Raw genomic sequence first — 22,500 nt, 5'->3', positions numbered from 1 at the left:
CTGAGTTCAAATTCCGCTGAGGTCGACTTTACGTTTCATCCTTTCGGGGTCGATAAATTAAGTACCAGTGAAGTCCCCTCCCACAAAATTTCTGGACTCGTGCCTTTAGTAGAAAGGATTATTACAATATAATACAGACATTAAAAGAGTATTCAAACACAGAAGCTGAGACTACTTGACGTGAACAGCAATATTTCCATAACACTGATATTTATTTACCGCAAGATATAATCAGGTGACATATCTTTATGTTTGTTTGTTAGCAGAGCCAAGAGAGAACTTTAAATGAAAAGTCAATGACCTAAGTTTTTCACTCCAGTGAGATTGCGGTAGTTGATATTATACAGCTGTAGATCAATGTTTTATAAGTAAAAAGTAGGCGGAAAGCTAATTCCATACTCTTGTAATGTTAGAAGTGGTAGGCTTGAGAGGAGGAAATTAGTTTTGTAAAGGATCACACGGTTCAGACGCACTAAGCGTGGCGGATTTAGCAGAGGATAGGCTGTTTAACTCCTTTTGCTGTTTATCCCTAGGTCAGCCGTGAATGAATAGACCTATGATCAGGAGCATTCCAGTCGTGTCAATACTCCAAAGTGTCTTTTTATTAAATCATCATCATCATCATTGTTCGACCGTGGTCGAGACAATGGAATTTACCATGCTACGCCAGACTTCACGGTCCATCATGGCATTACGGAGGTCCTGTTGCTGGATGCCTGTATCCCTGGAGATTACATCAGGGTAGGAGAGTGTGCGCCCTCTGGTATTGCAAGTAGATGGCTTCCAGAGGAGAAGAGTAGAAATTACTTCTTTTTCAGCTCTACAACAATGTCCAGATAGTGGAATGTGCTTTGAAGGAAATTTGACTGCTATTACAAGGGTAAAAGGGATAAAGACCCCCTTCGTTCATAAATGACCATAGGATTGCACCTAGAAAGTTCCACTCCGAGGAACGGGTCCAGGTGAGGTTGTTTATGGAAGACCAGCAGATGCACATGCAAACCAGATTCCCCTCTCCACGCCACCAGTGTTATGCAAGGGAAAAGCAAAGGCTGATACATTTTGACACAGTGACGTCGCAGATCATTTCTACAGCTGAGTGAACCGGAGCAACGTGAAATAAAGTGTCTTGCTCAAGAGCACCACACACAGCCCGGTCCGGGAATCGAACTCACTACTTCATGATTGTTAGCCGGCCGCTCTAACTACTGAGCCGTGCTCCTTCATATAGGCGCATGGCTCAGTGGTTACAGATAATTTCTGATAATATATATCTTTTCTCTAAACAATTTTTTGGATGATGGCGTGCATCAAATATAGTGGCGATTCCCACTAGGTGTAGGAAGCTCCTTTTCATGATGTAGGTTTTAGCATCGCCGGTTAAGAGACCAGTATAAATGCAGTTATAAATGTTCTGGCCCTTGTAAAACGGTCAGCTTTACTGCAGTGACAGTACCGCTCTGGGTACTAATGAGTTGTGGCTTATGTGTGTGTGTTTGTGTGTGTGTGTGTGGGTGAGGGGAGGAGTGTGAGTTGTTAAAAGCTGTTGTTGCAGTAATCTGTCTGCTCTGATATAAGCTGATGGTAGTAATCTTTAGCATAGTAACTGCTCCACCGACTCCAACGACATCCATTTGAACTAACGAAGAGTTGGTTGACTATATAGAGTGAGATGTTTACCCAAATTACTCCAGAATGCTATGGGCCTATGCTTTGTAAACGGCGGTTCTTCCTTATTTTTCTAGCTTTCCTACAATTTTTAGCAGTGCTCTACATTTTTGTACCGCTCAATCATATGATCTGCCCCCGCAGTCAGATGTCTATATTATTTTTTACTTTCGGCACAAGGCCCGAAATTTTTGGGGAGTGGGTCAGTCAATTAGATCGACCCCAGTACGCAACTGGTACTTAATTTATCGACCCAGTCAGATCAAGAAACTGAAGCTGCTTTTCATACATAACCTGCAATTACTCGAACGCAATGCAACACTCCATGAACTTCGTTTCTCTGAATAATTTAAAACAATATTTTAAAATATTGCTTTATAATTTGATGGCTTAAATATTACTTCCTAATCATTTGCCCACGCTTTCAACTTGGTTATATCTCTAAGCTGGCTGCTGTTGTATTGCTTTTCTCCAGCTTATTTTAATGATACAAGCAGCGTAGAGCCATCAATGGTGAGGGACAGATAATTTCCAAGAACATTGACCAGGTCATTTATGAATTCAAAGAACAGGTGTAACTCAAAAGTTGAACACTTGAGTTACTTCTATTGAATTGTTGGGTAGAGAATCAAAGTATGGAACTGAAAGGGTAACCTTAATGGATCTTCCATTTAAAGGGGTTTGAAGCTACATTCTATCTATTCCTTAGGGTTCAGGCTTGACATAGTGCATGTTATGCCAAATTTCCAAATGCTCATAGTCAAAGGGTATGCAATATATCTTTTGGCTTACGTCCACGTAAATTGTTCCATTCTAGGAGATGACAGTCCGACCTGCCGTGCTATGAAATAACTGGAATCCAGATTGTCTCTCGGTGAGGGGATTGTTTCGAATCCATCCATAGTGTCGTGTTTAACAGACTGTTTTGATGCTTTATTTTATCATGTAGTTGTTAAGCAGTTTGAGTAAAGCGTGCCATAGGAGAATAATAATTCAGATATATATTTTGCGTAATTGTAATGGTCGATTGTCTCTCTTTTTCCTTCTAATTTTGTTTTTACCAATATTTTTTAGTTTCGTTACAGTTAGTATTTTTCTCATACTAACTGACAAGCCTTAACAACAGATCTTAGAAACTATCTTTCTAAGATTATAGGGCTGTGTATGTCATGATGTAGGTTTTAGCATCATATTACTGGGTTGCAAACTCAAGTGATCGTCAAGTGTTAAGGTGGGGAGGGCAAACGCAGACAAAAGGACATACACGCACACACGATGGGCATCTTCGTTTCCGTCTACCGAATCCACTCACAAGGCTTTGGTTATAAATATCTACTTTGAATATCTACTTTGATTCTCTACCCAACAATTCAATAGAAGTAACTCAAGTGTTCAACTTTTGAGTTACACCTGTTCTTTGAATTCATAAATGACCTGGTCAATGTTCTTGGAAATTGTCTGTGCCTCACCATTGATGGCTCTACGCTGTTTGCATCATTAAAGATGGATAACCAAACTGCAGCAGTAACAACAATATGCTGATTTAATAGTAGAGATCGCAAGAAAATGAGAAAATGCAACAGTAAGAGTAAAGGGTTGTACCGGTTATCATCGGAGAATAAGGTCCCATGGCCCCAAACTATCATACCACCTGGAAGGCTGGACTTCAAAATACTCATGCAAGTCTACCAAAATATCTGCTACCCCCGGAAAGGTCATATTCTTAGAAAGATAGTTTCTAAGGTCTGCTGTTAAGGCCTGTCAGTTAGTATGAGAAAGATACTAACTGTAACGAAACATAAAATATTGGTAAAAAAAAAATTAGAAGGAAAAGAAAATAAATCCTCCAAGAAACAGCACATATAATACCGAGGGTACTGTCGTCAAGGTAACAATATTTACCTTGTATAAACTAAAGACCACATTTAGGAACCGGTGATAAGAGATGACAAGAAACTCAAAATTTAAAAAAGATAATCTTCACTATAGGAACAAGGCCTGAAATTTGGGAGGGAAATAGTCGATCTCAGCGACCCCAGTACTCAACTGGTACTTATTTTATCAACCCCGAAAAGATGAAAAGCCATAGTCGACCTCGGCGGAATCTGAACTCAGAACGTAAAGACGGACGAATTGCTGCTAAGAATTTTTCCCGTCGTGGTAACAATCCTGCCAGCTCGCCGTCATAATAATAATAATAATAATAATAATAATAATAATAATAATAATAATAGTAATAATAAGACATGAGTATTCCTTGCAATCACAATATAGCGGCGAAAGAATTTGACAAGATCAGTAAATATAAAGACCTGCTAATAGAAATTGAAAAAATGTGGCATCTCAAGGCGACTACAGTACCAGTGATTGTAGGATCTCTAGGAATGATAAAATAAGGTACTGAAACCTATTTGAAAATGATTCCAGGCTTACCATCCCCACAGGAAGTGCAAAAAATCGTATTAACTGGAACAACTCATGTACTGAGAAGAGCATTATCGCTGTGAAAACAACATCCATCCATGAATTTATTTATATATTAATTTTTAAATACATATTTTATCTGTGAATTTGCGCGTGTAATCTGGGAATGCATACAATGAGTTTCTCTGCCCTAGGTATATGGAAAACACTCGGCGAGAAACGGAAGTAAATTTGAAGAAAGAAGGGAAAAACATAATAATAATAATAATGATGTGAAAAGGGGAAGAAAACGAGAATTGAGGTGACACTGGCACACGAGTTCATTCTTCTGAATTATGGCCATTTCAAGCAATGTTCCGTATAATATAACGTAACCCGAACCTACAGTACATTAATGCATTGATTACCTCATCTGCAGGGACAACATCGGGTGTCCAGTTCATATGGAATACATCTTTCTTGATATCTGGACGCATCTGTTGACAATAGAAAAGTCAAAGTTATTGATAATTCATATTTATATATATATATATACATACAGTAGAACATCGCAGTACGAGTGTACCATTGTACGAGTAATTTGCTGTACGAGCCGAGATTCGTGCGAATTCTTGTCTTAAAGTACGAGCGGAAACCCGCAGTACGAGCACACAAATCGTCTCATCTTTAAAGTAATTTAGTTTATAAAACCAGTTTACATATTTCTTTTGCATTCTGTTTTTTATAATTGTCATTTTACTTATAACTCCACCTTTTCTGTTTTAAAACTCATAATATATATATATATATATATATATATATATATATATATATATATATATAATATAATATAATATTTTACTATAAAATTGGATTCAATCCTAAATCTGATTTTTCCCTGTAAGTTTGGATTTATTCCCTAATATTTTATTATATATATATATATATATATATATATATATATATATATAAACATCCATTATATCACACGAATGCATGACTAAAAATATATGGATCACCGTCGGCTTCATTGAAGTTTCATTTGCTCAATCAACTAGTTACCTACTCATTGAAGTAATGTGTAAGTGGCTGAGCATTCCACAGGCATATACAGCCCTAACGTCAAGCAGTGACACAGTGTGTGACAAGGTGCATTCCAGAAGTTTTGGGATATTTTCTAGGAGAGGCAGTTAGAACTGTCCTAAATTGTAGTAATTTTAGCATAACATTACTATATATATAACACGCTAACCTGCCAACGTTTTTGCTTCCAAATTGTAGGAAGTTGCTGTAACTGCACTTTGGACTCACTCTCCTAAACATTACTTGTCACAGCTGACTAGTTTGAAGAATGCAATCATGACGTGAAGATAGTTTGGAAGCTCGCTATGCAATGAAATTTTGGACAAAAACGCCATAGAAACTTATGAAATGCTCAAGGCTACTTATGGATTAAAATATATGAGCCGACCACCTGTTTTTCGCTGACACAATAAGCCAGGCAAAGCAAGTCTATCGACAAGAACATGATGATCCCCTTTTCTGACAGCAAGGGCATCATCTACATTCACTGGGTTCCCTCTCGCCAGACGGTCAACAAAGAGTACTTTGTGGAGGTACAGAAAGTGTTCAGAAAGAGAGAAACTTCGTCACAAACGGCCACTTGGGTCGGTGGCACCTGCACCAGGATTATTTCATCTTGGTAAACAACTATTTGACAGAAATGGGTATCAAAACTGTTCCTCACTCTCCCTAAAGTCCAGACTTTGCTCCCGGTGACCTTTGGTTGTTCCTCAAGTTGAAGGAGATGAGGGAGTCTGTAACAAGTGTATTGAACACCTTCAATGTCGAGGTCCTCCATGGGGCCTTAACGATGTGCTGGAGTGCTTCAACAAGTGCACTGAAATCAGAGTATCCTGCTTTGAAGGAGATTGGAAATTTGTACTCAGAAATTAATAAATATCTCTCCTAAAATGTCTTAAATATTCTAGAATACAATTTGTACAAGCAGAATCCACTGTCCATACGTACGCATATATGCATACATAAATACATATTACATGGAGATATACAAACATACACAAATGTTCATATATATTATAGAAAATGTAAACATACATATGAAAAATAAAAATACTAAAACTGACATTTGGTAAACAGTTTCGTTTCACTATCACGTGCTTGCAGTTTCGATGCCTGCGGCTTCGATACTATTACATTAAACCCTAATTAAGTGTCTTGTTCTCGATTAGCTCCAGTTGGCTTGTAAGTGGAATTTAGTAGACGGAAACTGCACAGAACCCATGGTGTATATCTATATATATACATATACACTACTACCACTTATTACATTGTGAAATTAGCATGTTATGAAACACGAGTAATGAAGCTATACGCAGACTCTGCATGTGTAAATAGACATAAATAAAAGCATATATCGTTCTCTGTCATATCTATCTACCTATCTATGATTCATTATTAGACATTATGCGACTATGGCAGTACAAGCTAGCCAGTCCTAACTCCAAGTTAGTAGTGGTTTTACTTAATAGAAGTGATTTCTCTTAATTATATATATAACTAGCAGTATCGCCCGGCGTTGCTCGGGTTTGTAAGGGAAATAACTATATAAGCATTTTTAGAGAGTTATAGCCAAAAAAATAGCAAAAAAATGCATTAAAAATGGAAAAAAAATGATGGTAAATTTTTTTTTAAATCGTTGACTCATCGTAGACATTTTTAGAGAGTTACTTCCCTTATATGATAGCGGAAAAATGCATTAAAATGGAAAAAATGACGGTAAATTTAAAAAAAAATCCTAGACTTATCGTAGACGCGCACTAATACCCAGAAGGGCTCGATATGAATCACGACTATAAGATACCCGGTTTTGGTTAAACTACACCGCAAAATGTGGGAGTAGTTAGGAATCTAAATCGTAGGAGACAGACACACAACCTTACTTTTATATATAAAGATTAAGAGAAATAACCTCTAGTTTCCATTCATAAAATGACTGAAGTTCATACACAGAGAAGGGACATATGGCATTAATACTCGTTTTCTATATATCATAATCATTTGGCAAAACTATAATGCTATATATATTAGTGTGTGTGTGTGTGTTTGTGCGAATGTATGGTGGTAGTAGCCGTATATGTCGATTAATTATTGACGATATATATTATATATATCATGCAAAGTATTATATTTATAAAACACATGCATATGTAGATATACGCATATACATTGTACACACACGTACAGACACACATAGAGACAGAGAGACACACACAGACACACATCTATATCTATCTATCTATCTATCTATCTATCTATCTAATATATATATATATATATATATATATATATATATAATATATATATATATATATATATATTATATATATCAGTGTGTGTATGTGTTTTTGATAACATTTATTTACACTGAGGAATAAATATGTTTGGGTCGGAAAACAAATTTATGGTCACCATCTTAGTATTTATAGTATAAACATTAAAATATATCAATCTCGTTAATCTTTATCAGGAAATCAATGAGATAACGTTATAGGCCATTACTGAGGACATGTTGATTGTGACTCCTTTTTCCCTACAGCTACTGTTTTACATTTAATAACTGACGCCGAGTTCACGTACGGACTATGTACACAGTTGTCGATCATGTCTCTGCAGATTCTGGATAGGATGTTTTTGAGGAAGACTAGTAGTTACCCTTATATGCAAGTCTGTTTTCCACGCCACCATTGTTTATGCGAAAGAAAATCCGCAAACTTGGACAGACAGAGTTTGGCAATAGTGTTGTCGCAGGCGTTGCTGTTGGAATTCAAAGAGTTGAAACTGAACCAGGAAAGCATCTCGTTCGACACTACAAATTCTATCAATACGTTGCCAGATATAGTATTGTAATTTTAATCTGTCTCTCATGTATGAAAGGCGAAGTTGTGCTCAGTGGCATTCGATCTCAAAGTGCAGAGCATCGAAACAAACAAGTGGGGCATTCTGTCGACTACTGTAATAGTTATTCTACTAGTTCGTCGCTTTGACGCACTGTTTTCTGATCCCAAGTCCCGGTCAGAATATACTTGACGCATCCCACCCTCAAAGAAAACGTTAATGAAGTCTGCAATGAAAAATAAATCAGTCTTAATTGCCAGCTAGCCTGTGATGTGTTCAAGAAGATGATTTATTATTGTTTATTTTGTTTACTTTTAGTCTTTCAGGAACAAAATTAATTACTTTAACTATACTAGAATATAGATTGCGATTCTTTCTTTCAGACAATAGGACGTTAGCCGAATGTTTAAAGAAGCTGTCATCGCCAATCTGAGGTGTTAGGTTTAAAGTTCTACACTATGATACAACAAACTTGCCTGGGTCAATTGCCTTGTATCATAGACACAGAATCGACCAGATCTCAGTCAGTGAAATTAACAGGTGGAAATTTAATGAAAGACCATCGGATGGGGTATGCTTGTAATTCAATGGTCCACCTTAATCACACATTGAGTATAGTTTGATTTGTTTCCGGATTATGTTAACTGTACAAGTGCCTGTGGTGTACTCATTTACTAAAATGATAATACGTGATGAACTGTATCTAGAGCATAAAGGAACGGATTTCTCACCTGATGGAATAATAGAATACTCATTGTTGATATTGGTAAAATACTCTCTTTATATATTTATATATAGTATTTTATTGAGACTTAAACAAACGTCACGAACAGCTTGCATGACTGCTTGAAGTAACATTTGTGAAGTCTTTTAAATTTCAATGGAATATTTTACTCCACCAGTTGCTATTCGTGCACTATTTTCCCATATTGTTTTGCATAGACCTGTGATCTCTCTCTTCTCTCACACATATGTATGATTGTATTGTATATGTGTATGTTTTGAAGAGCGGAAATACGAAATTCACTGCACAAATGAGAGAGGCCATAACTTCGCATATATTCATAAGTCTTATTGTCTTTAGAAATTCTTCCTCACATTTATGAAATGGAATACACAGACACACACACAATAATAATCATTTATATTCAAGGCACAAGGCCCGAATTTTTTTTTTTTGGAGGGACAGACGATTATATCGACCTCAGTACGCAACTGGTACATAATGTATCGTCCCCGAAAGAGTGAAAAGCAAAGACGACCTCGGTTAAATTTGAACTCAGAACGTAAAGACAGACGAAATGCCTGTTTCTTTATTACCCACAAGGGACTAAACATAGAGGGAACAAACAAGGACAGACAAACGGATTAAGTCGATTATATCGACCCCAGTGCGTAACTGGTACTTACTTAATCGACCCCGAAAGGATGAAAGGCAAAGTCGACCTCGGCGGAATTTGAACTCAGAATGTAGCGGCAGACGAAATACCGCTCAGCATTTCGCCCGGCGTGCTAATGTTTCTGCCAGCTCGCCGCCTGAATACACTCAATAATAATGATATACATACCCTGTCTGCCACACGGTCAAGGACTCGCTTAATTTTATTAATCATCATCTGATCCGATTTGTTGACCAACGTAAATAAATTGATTTTCTCCAGTTTTCTTCTTCGTTTCGGATCGGCATATTCTAAATCTTGCTCCAGAGTTGCAAACCTCATCGTCTGTGCAATGGGTTTCAGTGTTATACGGACGTGTTCAATGTTGTTTATGGTAATACATAACTGCAATGAACAACAAAAAAAAAGAAAGAAAGAGAATATATGAATGATAATAATAATGGTTTTAAATGTTGACCCAAAGCCAAAATTTAGGGGAAAGGGGATAATCGATAACATCGACTCAAGTGCTTGACTAGTATTTAATCGCCCTCGAAAGGATAAAAGACAATGTTTCTCTCATGTGTATTTGAACTCAGAACTTAAAGAGTCAGAAAAAAATGCTACGAATTTTGTCTGACGTACAATCTACTGACCTAATGATAATAACAACAACAACAAGAGCACAAAGCTCCGCCAAGGCAACATCAACGTCCTATCAACGATTAGCCAGAGATGATTTTTAAGATGAGAATATCTGAAATAAATTCGACTGATCTCACAAACGAAAATAATAAAAAAGAACCCGACCTCTCTCAAAAATTAAGTAAAGAAATCAGGAAAAATAAATCTAATCAATTAGTGCCAGTCACGGGGGTCAAACATCCCTGAAAATTTCATCGGAATCCATCCAGCAGTTCTTGAGATATCTTGTCCACGGACAAACAAACAAACACGACTGAAAACAATACCTCCGCCTTAGCTAAGGCGGAGGCAATAATCCTTTGATCTCAGAATGTAATGAATAGGAAGTATTTTGCCTGGTGCGGTAACGATTCGATTCTGCCTGTTCGCCACCCTAATAATAATTATTATTTCAAATTTTTGCCACAAGGGCAGATTGGGAGAGGTGGGGATGAGTCGATTACATCGACCCCAATGTTCAACTGGCACTTATTTTATCGACCCCGAAAGGATGAAAGGCAAAGTCGACCGCGGAGGAATTTGAACTCAGAACGTAAAGACGGACTAAATGCTGCTAAACATTTTGCCCAGCGTGTTTACGTTCTTAGCACTTTGACCGGCATGTTAACCCTGCTAACTCGCCGCTTTAATGATAATAATAATAATAACTGTGTATGTGCAAGTTATAATGCATTTCATGTATAAATTTCCCGAAAAGTTAAATATTCGCTTACGGTGGTTGAAGAATCTTAGCTTTCTTCAAGTACATTGACACTTAGAATGATTATAGGAAGAGTAATTCGATTCCAGTTCATGACTGGTGCTTTATTTCAAAGGCAAAATTCAACATGGCTCTATTTGGGCTCGGATTGTAAAACACTAACTAAATGCTGCAGACATCTTGCGCGTTGCTCTAACGATTCAGTCAATTTAAAACCTTCGCTTGTTGTTTTAATTTATTTATGTGTATATTTACTATTTAAGGAGCAGAATGCGTTGTCACAGATATTAGGAAAGCCTTAATAGGTTATATGTAAACGTATATATGCACACACACACACGTGATAGAGCTACCGCATTAAACTGCCTTTTTAACCATACAGAAAGTATTTTTTATACCAGACAATAGAGAGCTAATTTTCATTATTGAAGTTAGTTTGACAACCATTAAGCAACACGTAGTACACAGTTTGAAATTGTGATATTGACAGTACACAGCACGATATTTTAAAATTTCAATACTTTTTAAAAGCACTACTAATATGTTTAAAACATATGTCTTGTTATGGATTTCACCATGGGGCGAATATAAAAATTAAAGATCAGGTTCGGATTTTTTTTTCTTTAGTTCTGCTGAGTTAAACTCGCCTCACAAATGGGAAATACTATTTTGAATACTGAAGCTAATTTGAGAACAATTTTGTTATTAGTGATACACGAATACGTTAGGGCAATTTTTCGTAAAAATAAATAAACTCAAATTGTATATTATATTATGAATTTTTATATGCATTTGAAATATATAAAATAATATAGGAGGTTACGCAGTTTCTGATGAGATATCCCAAATAGGAGTGAAATCTTTTAGACTTGTCCCCCTTTCTTCCACCCACCAAGATATTGTAAAGACTTTATTTTACATTAGTTCACAACATCAACAGAATTTAGTTGTTGCAATAGCTTTGCTTAAGGGGACATCTATGATGTGTAAAGTACTCACAAGGTTTGGTATCTGTCTACCGACATCTACTTTTTCACATTGGATGACTAGAAGATAATGGATTATACTCCAACCTCAACTTTTCTCCCTTACATCCAACTCTTTCCAAATTTGTGATTCTTTTATTAAGTTCCCTGGGTCAGCCGTCTTTGAAACTAGAGTCAAACTTCGTTGCTAAATCTAAGTAGATATATCAATTTTCTCCTCCTTTGACGTGGGCATCTCCAACATACCATCGACAGAGAGAGGGAGAGGGGAAAGAGAGGGAAAAGAGAGAGGGGCTGAGAGAGAGAGAGAGAGGGAAGAGCGAGAGAAAATGAGAGAGAAGAGAAAGAGAGGGAAGGGAGGGGAGAGAGATGGAAGGAGGAGAGAGAGATGGAGGGAGGAGAAAGAGAGTGGAGGGAAGAGAAAGAGAGGGGAGGGAGGAGAGAGAGAAGGAGAGGGAGGAGAGAGAGGTAGGTAGGAGAGAGAGAAAGAAGGAGTAGAGAGAGAAAGAGAAAGGAAAAGGGAAAAGAGTGGAAGCGAACTTGAATCTAACCCGATATTTGAAGTCTGTTGTTCGTGTTTTGGATGATCCTGGAGTGGAACACTCTGTCAAAAAGTAACAAACACCTATGTATATACCAGAGTTCCACCCGTCATATGCATACATATATAGACTTCGGGCGATTGCTTCTACTGTTAGCATGTGTGCATATACTATGCGGTCTTCCTACAATATTAAGAGTAATTTAACTACTATTTCTAGCAATGTAGGGCCTCCGGCATCCTAAGTCACACTTAGTGACGATTGAATTTTTCCTTTATAGTATCACACTGGGCCTAGGTGGTTATATATATAATATATATATATATTATAGAATACAAAATGGGACAAGAACGCAAAACGTCCGGACAACTAGGTGATACAAAAGGGGACAACAAAACATCCAGATAGACAAAACATCTAGATACAAAGAAAAACATGAACGGGCCATTCGAAGCCTTTTATCTTCAGTCAAGAACCGGATCATCCTCGCAATTTCGGCTGATTAATCTTGAGATTGCTCCAATCTGGCCAGGCCCAATGAAAAACTAAGCTAAGAGCATTAAATTCCTTGGAAAATGCATCGAATGTATACGAAACAAGGACGGAAAAACGGAAAAACATGTTTTTACTCTTTATCTTATATTAAACATTTAATACTTTTTGATTATTGGAACAAACGAGAAAGTTCTAGTAAAAAATTATTTTAACAGCATTCTGTGACATAGAGAATCATAAATTTATTCTGTACGAATAATTTTTTCACCCCTAAATATTTATAATTGTATATAAATTCCTTAGTAACTATTATTTATTAGTTTCTTTTGCATACTCTTAGTTTATGCATGAGTATGCAAATATAGTATTGGTATATCTGATTTATGTTCATTAGAAATTAGATAAATAAAGAATTTTGACATTTACGAATATTTATTTCCCTCACTGTATATATATATATATATATATATATATATATATATATTGCGGAGACCCCCCACCACATGATCATAGGATTGCGATGTTATGCAGGGGAAAGGCAAAAGCCATTCAGCTTCGCATCAGTGACGTTGCAACTCATTTCTACAGCTGAGTGAACTGGAGCAATGTGAAATTATGTCTCTTGCTCGAGAACACAACACGCAGCCCGGTCCGGTATTCGAACTCACAACCTCACGGTCGTAAGCTCAACACTCGAACGACTGAGTCATCTCATATATATATATATATATATATATATATATATATATATATATATATATATATATATAATTATATTTGGAGATGGTCATTTAAAATTCTTTTTTGTCAAACACACGCACTATACATTCGTTCTTCACTTCAGATTAATTCTATTATTGGTCTTATGTCGAGCATCTGGAAATCCTTCGTCACACACCCTGTGACGTCTGCAGTGACTCTCTAATGGACTAAGTAGGACAAGATCAGACACATGGGATGGAGAGTCACTGAAGAGGTCACAAGATGTGTATTGGAAGATTTCCGGACCTAGGACATATAATAAAAACAATAAAATATGTAATATGAAATGAACTAATACATAGTACGTGTGTTTATTTGGCAAAAAAAATAAAAAGAGAAAGTCCCGAAATATAAAAATATCTGTTTCGACACACACTGTTTCGCATCAGGAATCTTGGAAAATAAATACAACAACGTAATACACACACACACACGCACACACACACACACACACACACACACACACACACACACACACACACACACACACACACACACACATTAAGAACAAGGAGGTAGTCAAAAATTAAGATAATTATTCATTTAACACTTTCATCTCCTTTCAGACGTTCACAAAGAATGATATCTTTACAAAAAATTTATGTTATATATATATATATATATATATGAATTTGTTGAAAAAAACTGTAGTTGAATTGGGTAGAGAGTGTTTCGAATCTATACTTGTGCGTATGTATATTTGTGTATGTGTATATATATGTGTGTTTGTACGTTTGTGTAAGTATGTGTGCGTTGTAAATGTTTGGAGGGTTGGTCAGGGGAAGAGGAAAGAAAAGAAAGACAAAATTCTTTTCTAAACTAAACGTAAAAAAAATGAATATATTTATGAACACGTGAGAAATCCTCATTAAAATGTTCTCATTACTGATACTAAAATAACTGGAAAAATTCACTTAAGCAACCAACTCACACACATTTTGATAACCTTCGAAAACAACTTCAATGCAGTCTATTTTCTACAGTTGGATAACATGACAAGTGACACAAATAATGACTAAAACGTAATTGACGTATTGAATTGTCATCAACTTCAACGACCACAGAAAAAGACTTATCTACAGCTGGTAGCATCACAGCTGTCCAAAAGCATAATACAATTTCAACCATATCAGAAAAAGACTATTTCCTTCCTCTAATGAAACTCCCTGTAATTCACCGTCCACACATATATACACATATATTACACACACATATAAATTCAAAATGACATAGAATACTCTCTTCAATTCAACTCAAGATTTTTTCCACTAACGTACATAGGCGCAGGAATGGCTCTGTGATAAGTATAGTACCAGGAGTGGCTGTGTGGGAAGTAGCTTGCTTACCAATCACATGGTTCCGTGTTCAGTCCCACTGCGTGGCACCTTGGGCAAGTGACTTCTACTATAGCCTCGGGCCGACCAATGCCTTGTGAGTGGATTTGGTAGACGGAAACTGAAGGAATCCCGTCGTATATATATATATATATATATATATGTGTGTGTGTGTGTGTGTGTGGTGTGTGTGTGTGTGTGTTTGTGTCTGTGTTTGTCCCCCAACATCGCTTGACAACCGATGCTAGTGTGTTTATGTCCCCGTAACTTAGCGGCTCGACAATAGATGCCGATAGAATAAGTACTAGGCTTACAAAGAATAAGTCCTGGGGTCGATTTGCTCGACTAAAGGCGGTGCTCTAGCATGGCCGCAGTCAAATGACAAACAAGTAAAAGAGTATATATATATATATTCGGCCATGATAGATCGTTAGCCACTACACACATTTATTTCTCTCCTCGTTTCTCTCCTTCTTTTTTCTGTTTACCTTTCTGTAGAAGAGCGTAGGCTCGAAAGGTAAAAGACGTTTTCTATTCCTGAGCGCTATACTAATGCATCTGTTTGTTTTGTACACCACCTGTCTTCGTCTTTTGTTTATTTTCGTAAACTTTCCCTTTATACACACACACACACACACACACACACACACACATATATATATATATATATATATATATATAAATAAATAAAAGGCATGAATTTTCTGTAAAAATATCGTTTCTGATGGACCATTACTGGTCCATTAAACTCATTATCAGACTTTTCAGGAACGACCATCCATTGTTATTTTTTTATATCAAACCTCTGTCTTTCTGTGTATCTTTCTATATTTACGGCTTGCAGAACAGGTTTTAGGAAATTTTGGCTACTATTTCTAGCAAGTAGATTGATCAAGAGGTGACCAAAAGCAAGTCTGACGATAGTTTCTCTGTCATAATGACGGACATAACGAAACGAAGAAAGATCTCTATAGAGTAACTGAGCAAGCATATATACCTATACACAAGATGATTTTTGCGACATACTTATTAAAACAGTATCACATATGAAATCAGAGCTAATTACTTCAACTCTGCAGCAAATGACAGATCTGAATATTACGTCTATAATTCTACTGTCTCATGAAACAGCTGCCTGATTGTGGCGTCAATCTATTTGGTAATATCCTCAGTGTTATTATTTTATCTGGGGAAGATACATATTTAAAGATGCCTGTTGTTTTACTGTTGTCGATATTCTTTTTCCCCTATGATAGCGAAAAGAAAAAAAATCTTTTAACACTATACAGCCTAGCATCAATAGAATACAGGCCTTAGAGGGAAGATACGTGACTAATTAGTCTATAAGTATGTTTCGCCCTTCTAAACAGTAGATTTCTGCCATGTTGTAACAACCTTGACAAGGGCTTTGTTGTTTACTCTACCGATGTTGTTGAATCTACCGCATTCATCATTGGCTGCCATTAATATGGAACACAATTATTTCCTCTCGGAGTCAATAGAAGAGTGTAGAAGGCTGTCCCAACTTGATACTCAAATGTAGTAGCTAAGCTTTACCCTTCAGATAATGTATAAAGGTAAAAATCAATCAACGTAGGATCTGAAATCAGAAAGTTGACGCACGAAAATAGCTACGACCATCATTTCCAGCGGTCATATACATGAATCAGCATCTGAGTATCTAGAGAAAACTATATAGTTTTCTGAATAATTTAAAATCTAGAATCAAAGGAATCCATTGGGGGATCTGTTTCGGTAACTAGTAACATAAGAGAAATAATATTGGTTTCAAATTTTGGCAGGTCATCAATTCGGGGTGATGGGTGAGTCGATTACATCGAACCCAGTTCTCAATTAACCCTTATTTTATCTAGCGTGAAAGGATGAAAAGTAAAGTAGACCTTGGCGGAATTCGAACTCATAACTAATATGAAAAATAATTATGTCATATTCATCACGGTACAAATTTCGCAGAAGGAAACAATCGACTATAACGTCATCCACAATTTTTTGGGAAATTTATTTTAATAATAATTATTATTTCTAACATAGGCACAAGACAACAAATTTAATGGAAAGTGCCAGTCAGTTAAACGGATTCCAGTATTTTATCGTTATTTAATTTTACCAACACCCGAATGGTGGAGGACAAAGTTGACATCAACAACATTTGGAATCAGAAAGTAAAATACTGCAAAACATTTTATTTTGGGATCTATTCCACCTCAATCACAGATTTTAAAATTATTCTTTTAAAAAACTAAACAGTTTGAAACTTCGAATGCTGGTAGAATTTCTCACGTAGAACAGTTTACTTTGAACGTTTTGGACAAAATTTCGTATTTTAGAAGATATTTCGTGTTAAAGTTGTATTTGGGTAATTTTAACCAATCAATAATTTGTATTCGGTTGAAAGAGGAACAATTTCCGGGTCATCTTTACTAAATATCACCACCCTGTTCTATTCGTACGGCGAGTGAAGATGATGCTACCTTTATCCTTTCTAGTCAGTACCGTGCATTCCTTACTTTTTCCCTTCCTTCTACACTATCAACTAGCAACCAGCGAGCGAACTTGCCACTGCTACTACAATTACTGTATTTTCCGGTGTATAAGCCGCTATTTGTTTTGTTTTACCTTCATGTTTGGATTGTTATTTTTTTTTATCTAATTAAGACTTTTATATTGACGAAATGTGTTTGTTGTTGATTATAGTAAGATAAAAATCATGACAATAGCAATACATCTCATTGGCATTTTGAAACCCACATATATATATCAACAAAAAAAGCTAGCTGCGGACACGTTGCTCTATGGTGTTGATTCTTCGAACACAGTAGTGACATTTAGTAGATATGACCCGGAAGTTGTTCCTCTTCGAGTACTATCGCAAACATCAGTAGCTTTCTTCAACCGTATACACGTCCTTGATTGGTTGAAATTACCCGAATATGACAACTTTAACTCGAAATACTTCTAAAATATGAAATTTTGTCCAAAGCGTTCAGAGTAAACCGTGCTCTACGTGAGAAATTCTACGAGTATTCGAAGTTTCAGACTGTTTAATAAAAAAAAAAAATGAATTAAAAAATGTGATTGAGATAGAATAGATAATTTTGTTTAACGCTCCATTGATTCCGCTAACTCACCACCCGTCGATAATAACGTTTTTATGGGCGCAAGGCTGAAAGTTAGGATAAGGGGTTACATCGACTGCAGTACTACTCTAACATGCGTAAATTATTTTATCGACGTCGGGCGGGTGAGAGGTTTTGTACTGGGGTGAGAGGTTTCGCTACGCGGTGGTACGCACTTACTATACAGACGCACTCCAAAAATAATTACCAATAAATCCAAACTCACACAGACGAATTACCTATTTCTTTACTACCTACAAGGGGCTAAACACAGACAGGACAAGCAAGGACAGACAAACGGATTAAGTGGATTATATCGACCCCATTGCGTAACTGGTACTTATTTAATCGACCCCGAAAGGATAAAAGGCAAAGTCGACCTCGGCATTTCGCTCGGCGTGCTAGCGATGCTGTGAACTCGCCACCTTAATAGCAATATTAATAATATGTTTACCTGTTCCGAAACATCAAATTGACCTTCCTCGTCATAAAATCCGGACGCACACAGCTTATCATGGATCAAATCAGCATATCTGACTGCGTTGTCACAAATATTCTGAAAAATGAAATTTAGTGTATTGATGAGACCGATCATTCAATGCCAGTTGTTAAATACAAATATTGTTACCTAAACTCCGAAAATTTGGTTTTAGATGTAAATATAACTTGGATTGCTGGTGATGTACCGACAGACGTATGCAAAAAATTGTTAATAATTGAAATGTGACACCTAGACAACGAAGCTTTTGTTATCATTGATTTGTGTTAGCTGTTAATTTCTTATAGAAAAAGACAGGGAAAAAGGAGAAAAAAAGGGGAAAAAAGGAGAGATAGAGTGGCATACAGGTTGGGATCGTAAAATGTCTTTGTAAGATGTTAGCAAGAAAATTAAACTTGAATTTTGAGAAATAAGAAAAATTTGTAAAATTAAAATAGTAACATCGAAATATTGTCCCTACCTGTGTGAGGTTAGCAGTAAATGTATAGGCGTCGCATGGTTCCGGCCATTCAAGATTTGTCCAAAAATCCACCATCTATAACGAGAAAGTTGGGTGAGTCAATACAAACGAATGAATTTGGAATCTTCAAAGATTATTAGACTTTCTGAAACATTTTTCTTAATTTTAGCTGAAAAAGACAGCTAATTCGTTTATTATTAAAACGTTATCTAACGAATCATTCCAAATTGAGGGCCAACTTCACACTATCTTTAGAATTTTAGGAATTTCTAACGAATTTCTAACGATAAAATAAACAAATATACAATTTTCCGTGAAACGAAGTTATAAACAAGCGTAATCAGGATTACTAGATCCCTCTGGTGAGTACGTTGATGGACGAATCACATAGCTCCTGGGATCAACGTCATCATTATATAAAGCTAAAACAGTTTAAAGATTTGTCAGAGCGTGACCACAAAATCTTCCTTGAAAAACTCGAAAATCAGCATTATCAGTCGATTTCAGCGATCCTTATAACTGAAATATATTCTTCATGTATTACTTATATGAAATCAAATATGCCTGAACGGTTAATACCTTCGCTTTGTAATCATGAGAACCTGGTTTCGACCGTTTCGTGTCAGCTTGGATAACTGTCTTTCGTCATTACCTCAAGTCTAATCGCGCCTTGTGAGTGACACTGGGCAAATGGAAACCAAATGGAAAGCTGTTGGAGGGAACTGAGAGTGTGACTCAACAATCCACTGTTGTCACATACTGTATCTAACTGACTATTTAAGAATTACATGAACGGTTTACGCATATGTAGAATGCTCAGCTGTTTATACGCTCATTCAGGGAATAAGTTGCTCAGTTAATCGAACGACAGAATACTCTTCTTCGAACTATTCACACATCATTCTCAATGACAGATTACATTTCTACACCATCATATTATTACACTTGTAAGTAACAGTGATATCCTAGGGTGAATATAATCTACAACACTTCTCATTAAATGTGTGGCCTTATACTCAATTTAGAAACCTTTATTTGTATGTTTATTGTTGGAATGAAAACAATTAATACATGAATCTATGATTAAGAGAGCGCATCGTAAGTAATGGAGAAAAGCGGGGTTGAAGTATCATACGTATGACTGCCGTGGAAATCAAACATAGATAAAACTTTTTAAGACTAGCAATATCTAGTGGAAACTCCGGGGTTGAAGGATAATGTTAGATTTTGTGTTAAGCACAGAGAGATTTACATCAAAAGTTCATAAAACATGATTATGGAGGGTGAATGAGTGAAATCAACCTCAATCAAATTGGAACTAAAAATGCCATAAATATGTTTATCTCGCTTAATATTGATTTTTACCAAGCAACAACGTTAAACACTTTGAAGGAGGAAATGGGCTATTATGTCAAAGCAGCATTTGAATTGTACTTTATTGTATCGACCATCTCCAAGAAAGATGAAAGGCAAAGTCCTTTTTGAGAGAACTAGAATAAGCATTTTTCCGGACTTTCTATCGACGACGTCAGTCCATTGTTCACACAAATGCTCACTTACGGGAAAGTAAAAAACGAAGGAAATTGCGTTTACTATTGATAATGTAAAAGAAAAAATACGAAAAGAACATTTTTACGCAAATGGAGTCTTTGAATACGAGTAATCAAATATTGTTGAGCAACAAAAGCAGCAAATTTTGTGTCACACGAGAAACAAAATAAAATGCTTATTTACCAAAATGTATTCTGTTTTTGCTACCGTTGTTTACAAATCTCAAGATTTTGAGAAATATGTACCAGTAATATATTTATGTCGGGTTTTTATCTTATAAAAATTAGAAACGAAAATTAATCTACATATTGCATGTATAAATTTATTTTAATCTTTTATTCACATGGCTGATATTTAATATATATTAATTGAATTCAATCCTATGAAAGCACTTACAAATATTTTGAAAAACAGATTTTTTAAAAGCAAATGCTACGTATGTACATTAACTGAAAAGAAATGTCAATTAGTTAAGAAAAAAATTTTTTTGAGACTGGGTGTGTCAATTTCTAATGAAGTTTAAATATTTTTCATTTTCCCTTGCGTTAACACAAAATGAAATGTTCTTTTTAATTGGTCTTGAATACAAAGAAATTAGATTGCAAGAAATGTAATCATACGAACGTGATTGAAAAGACTACAAACGTCCACCGCCGAAGAACTGTATTTTGCGTTACAGATGTTGCTATACACCTTAAAATAGATCAAAAGAAAAAATAACAAGCAAAATGATACGCTCAAGGCTTTCACTTTTATTCGTTTAACTGGTGTGTAATGAAACATAATCAAGTAGTGTAGCAAACAAACCAACATACAATCATTTGGAAACATTGAATAAAAGAAAATGTCAATTTCTTTTTTTATACAGAATAAAAACATGGCTTAACATCGTAATAATAATCTATGAATAAAATAGCAATAGGTTAACAGAATCTATATAAATAAAGATTTTAAAAATTCATTGCACAGAAACTTAGTTATATAAGTTACATAAAAGGAGAAAAGAAAAATCTCGTAAATTGATTAAGGAAGAGAATACTTGGTTAATAGTAATGTGCTTTTGTTAATATTAATCCAATATGTAGATTTATATTTTAAGATAGAAATACGCTATAGCTGTGTCTTTTGATCTGAACTGTCCTTTCTCTAAACTTACTTTCTGCAAACCCTATAAGTATTTACATGATTTTTCCACATCCTGTTATCCTCCCCAACGCTGTGTTACACCTACGACAGCTTGCATAATATATTACTTTATATCTATGTTATATCGTCTGAGAAAATTCCAACAGTACCTAACTCACCTAATCATCAAAATAGACCAATCGAAGGAGATAAAGAACAGAACAAAAGGGTACTAAGCCGTCATTACAAAGAGGTGTGCACAGACATGACTGTGTGGTTAAAAGATTTAACTTTTCATCCTTGCTTTGAGGTTCGATTCCACTGCCCAGCATCTCGGTCAAGTGTCTTCTACTATGGTTCTCTGGTCGACCAAAGCCTTGTGAGTGGTATTTCATTGATGAGAACTAGGATCTTTACATTTTGACTGACAGATTTAAAAATTATATTTTTTGTAACTAAACACTTTCAAACTTCGGACACTAGTAGAATGTGTCATATAAAACATCTTTTACTCTTAGCGTTTTTGAGAAAAGCTTATATTTAGGAAGTTATTTCACGTTAAAGTTGTAGTATTTCGGTAATTTCAACCAAACAATGACGTGTATTCAGCTGAATAAAATTACTGCTATTGTTTGTCAACAACAACTATCGGCGGTGTATTTTTCGTTTGTCACTGTTATTTATGACATAGTTCGTGCGCTAGTACTGGTTTTAGGTTTAGGGTTTTAGGTTTAGGGTTAGGGTTTTGGGGTTAGGGTTGGGGGTTTTAGGGTTAGGGTGTTACGGTTAGGGTGTTAGGGCTAGGGTTTTAGGGTTAGGGTTTTAGGGTTAGGGTT

The 22,500-nt window shown here is 35.9% G+C and overlaps 1 protein-coding gene across 2 annotated transcripts in view; it reads right to left on the bottom strand.

The window, feature by feature from the left end:
* The window catches only part of LOC115213303 (BAI1-associated protein 3-like), a 1,469,361-nt gene that overhangs the window by 63,408 nt on the left and 1,383,453 nt on the right, over window positions 1–22,500 (bottom strand). For both annotated transcript variants that reach the window (XM_036504187.1, XM_036504188.1), the window contains 5 exons: window positions 21,164–21,232; window positions 18,989–19,063; window positions 18,484–18,585; window positions 9,558–9,773; window positions 4,500–4,568 (listed from right to left, as the gene is read on the bottom strand). In XM_036504187.1, coding sequence (XP_036360080.1) covers window positions 4,500–4,568; window positions 9,558–9,773; window positions 18,484–18,585; window positions 18,989–19,063; window positions 21,164–21,232 — 531 coding nt within the window. The remainder of the gene's footprint in view (window positions 1–4,499; window positions 4,569–9,557; window positions 9,774–18,483; window positions 18,586–18,988; window positions 19,064–21,163; window positions 21,233–22,500) is intronic.

This window comes from Octopus sinensis, linkage group LG6, assembly GCF_006345805.1.
Source record: "Octopus sinensis linkage group LG6, ASM634580v1, whole genome shotgun sequence".
NCBI lineage: Eukaryota > Metazoa > Mollusca > Cephalopoda > Octopoda > Octopodidae > Octopus > Octopus sinensis.
This window is presented reverse-complemented; position numbering and strand designations above follow the sequence as displayed.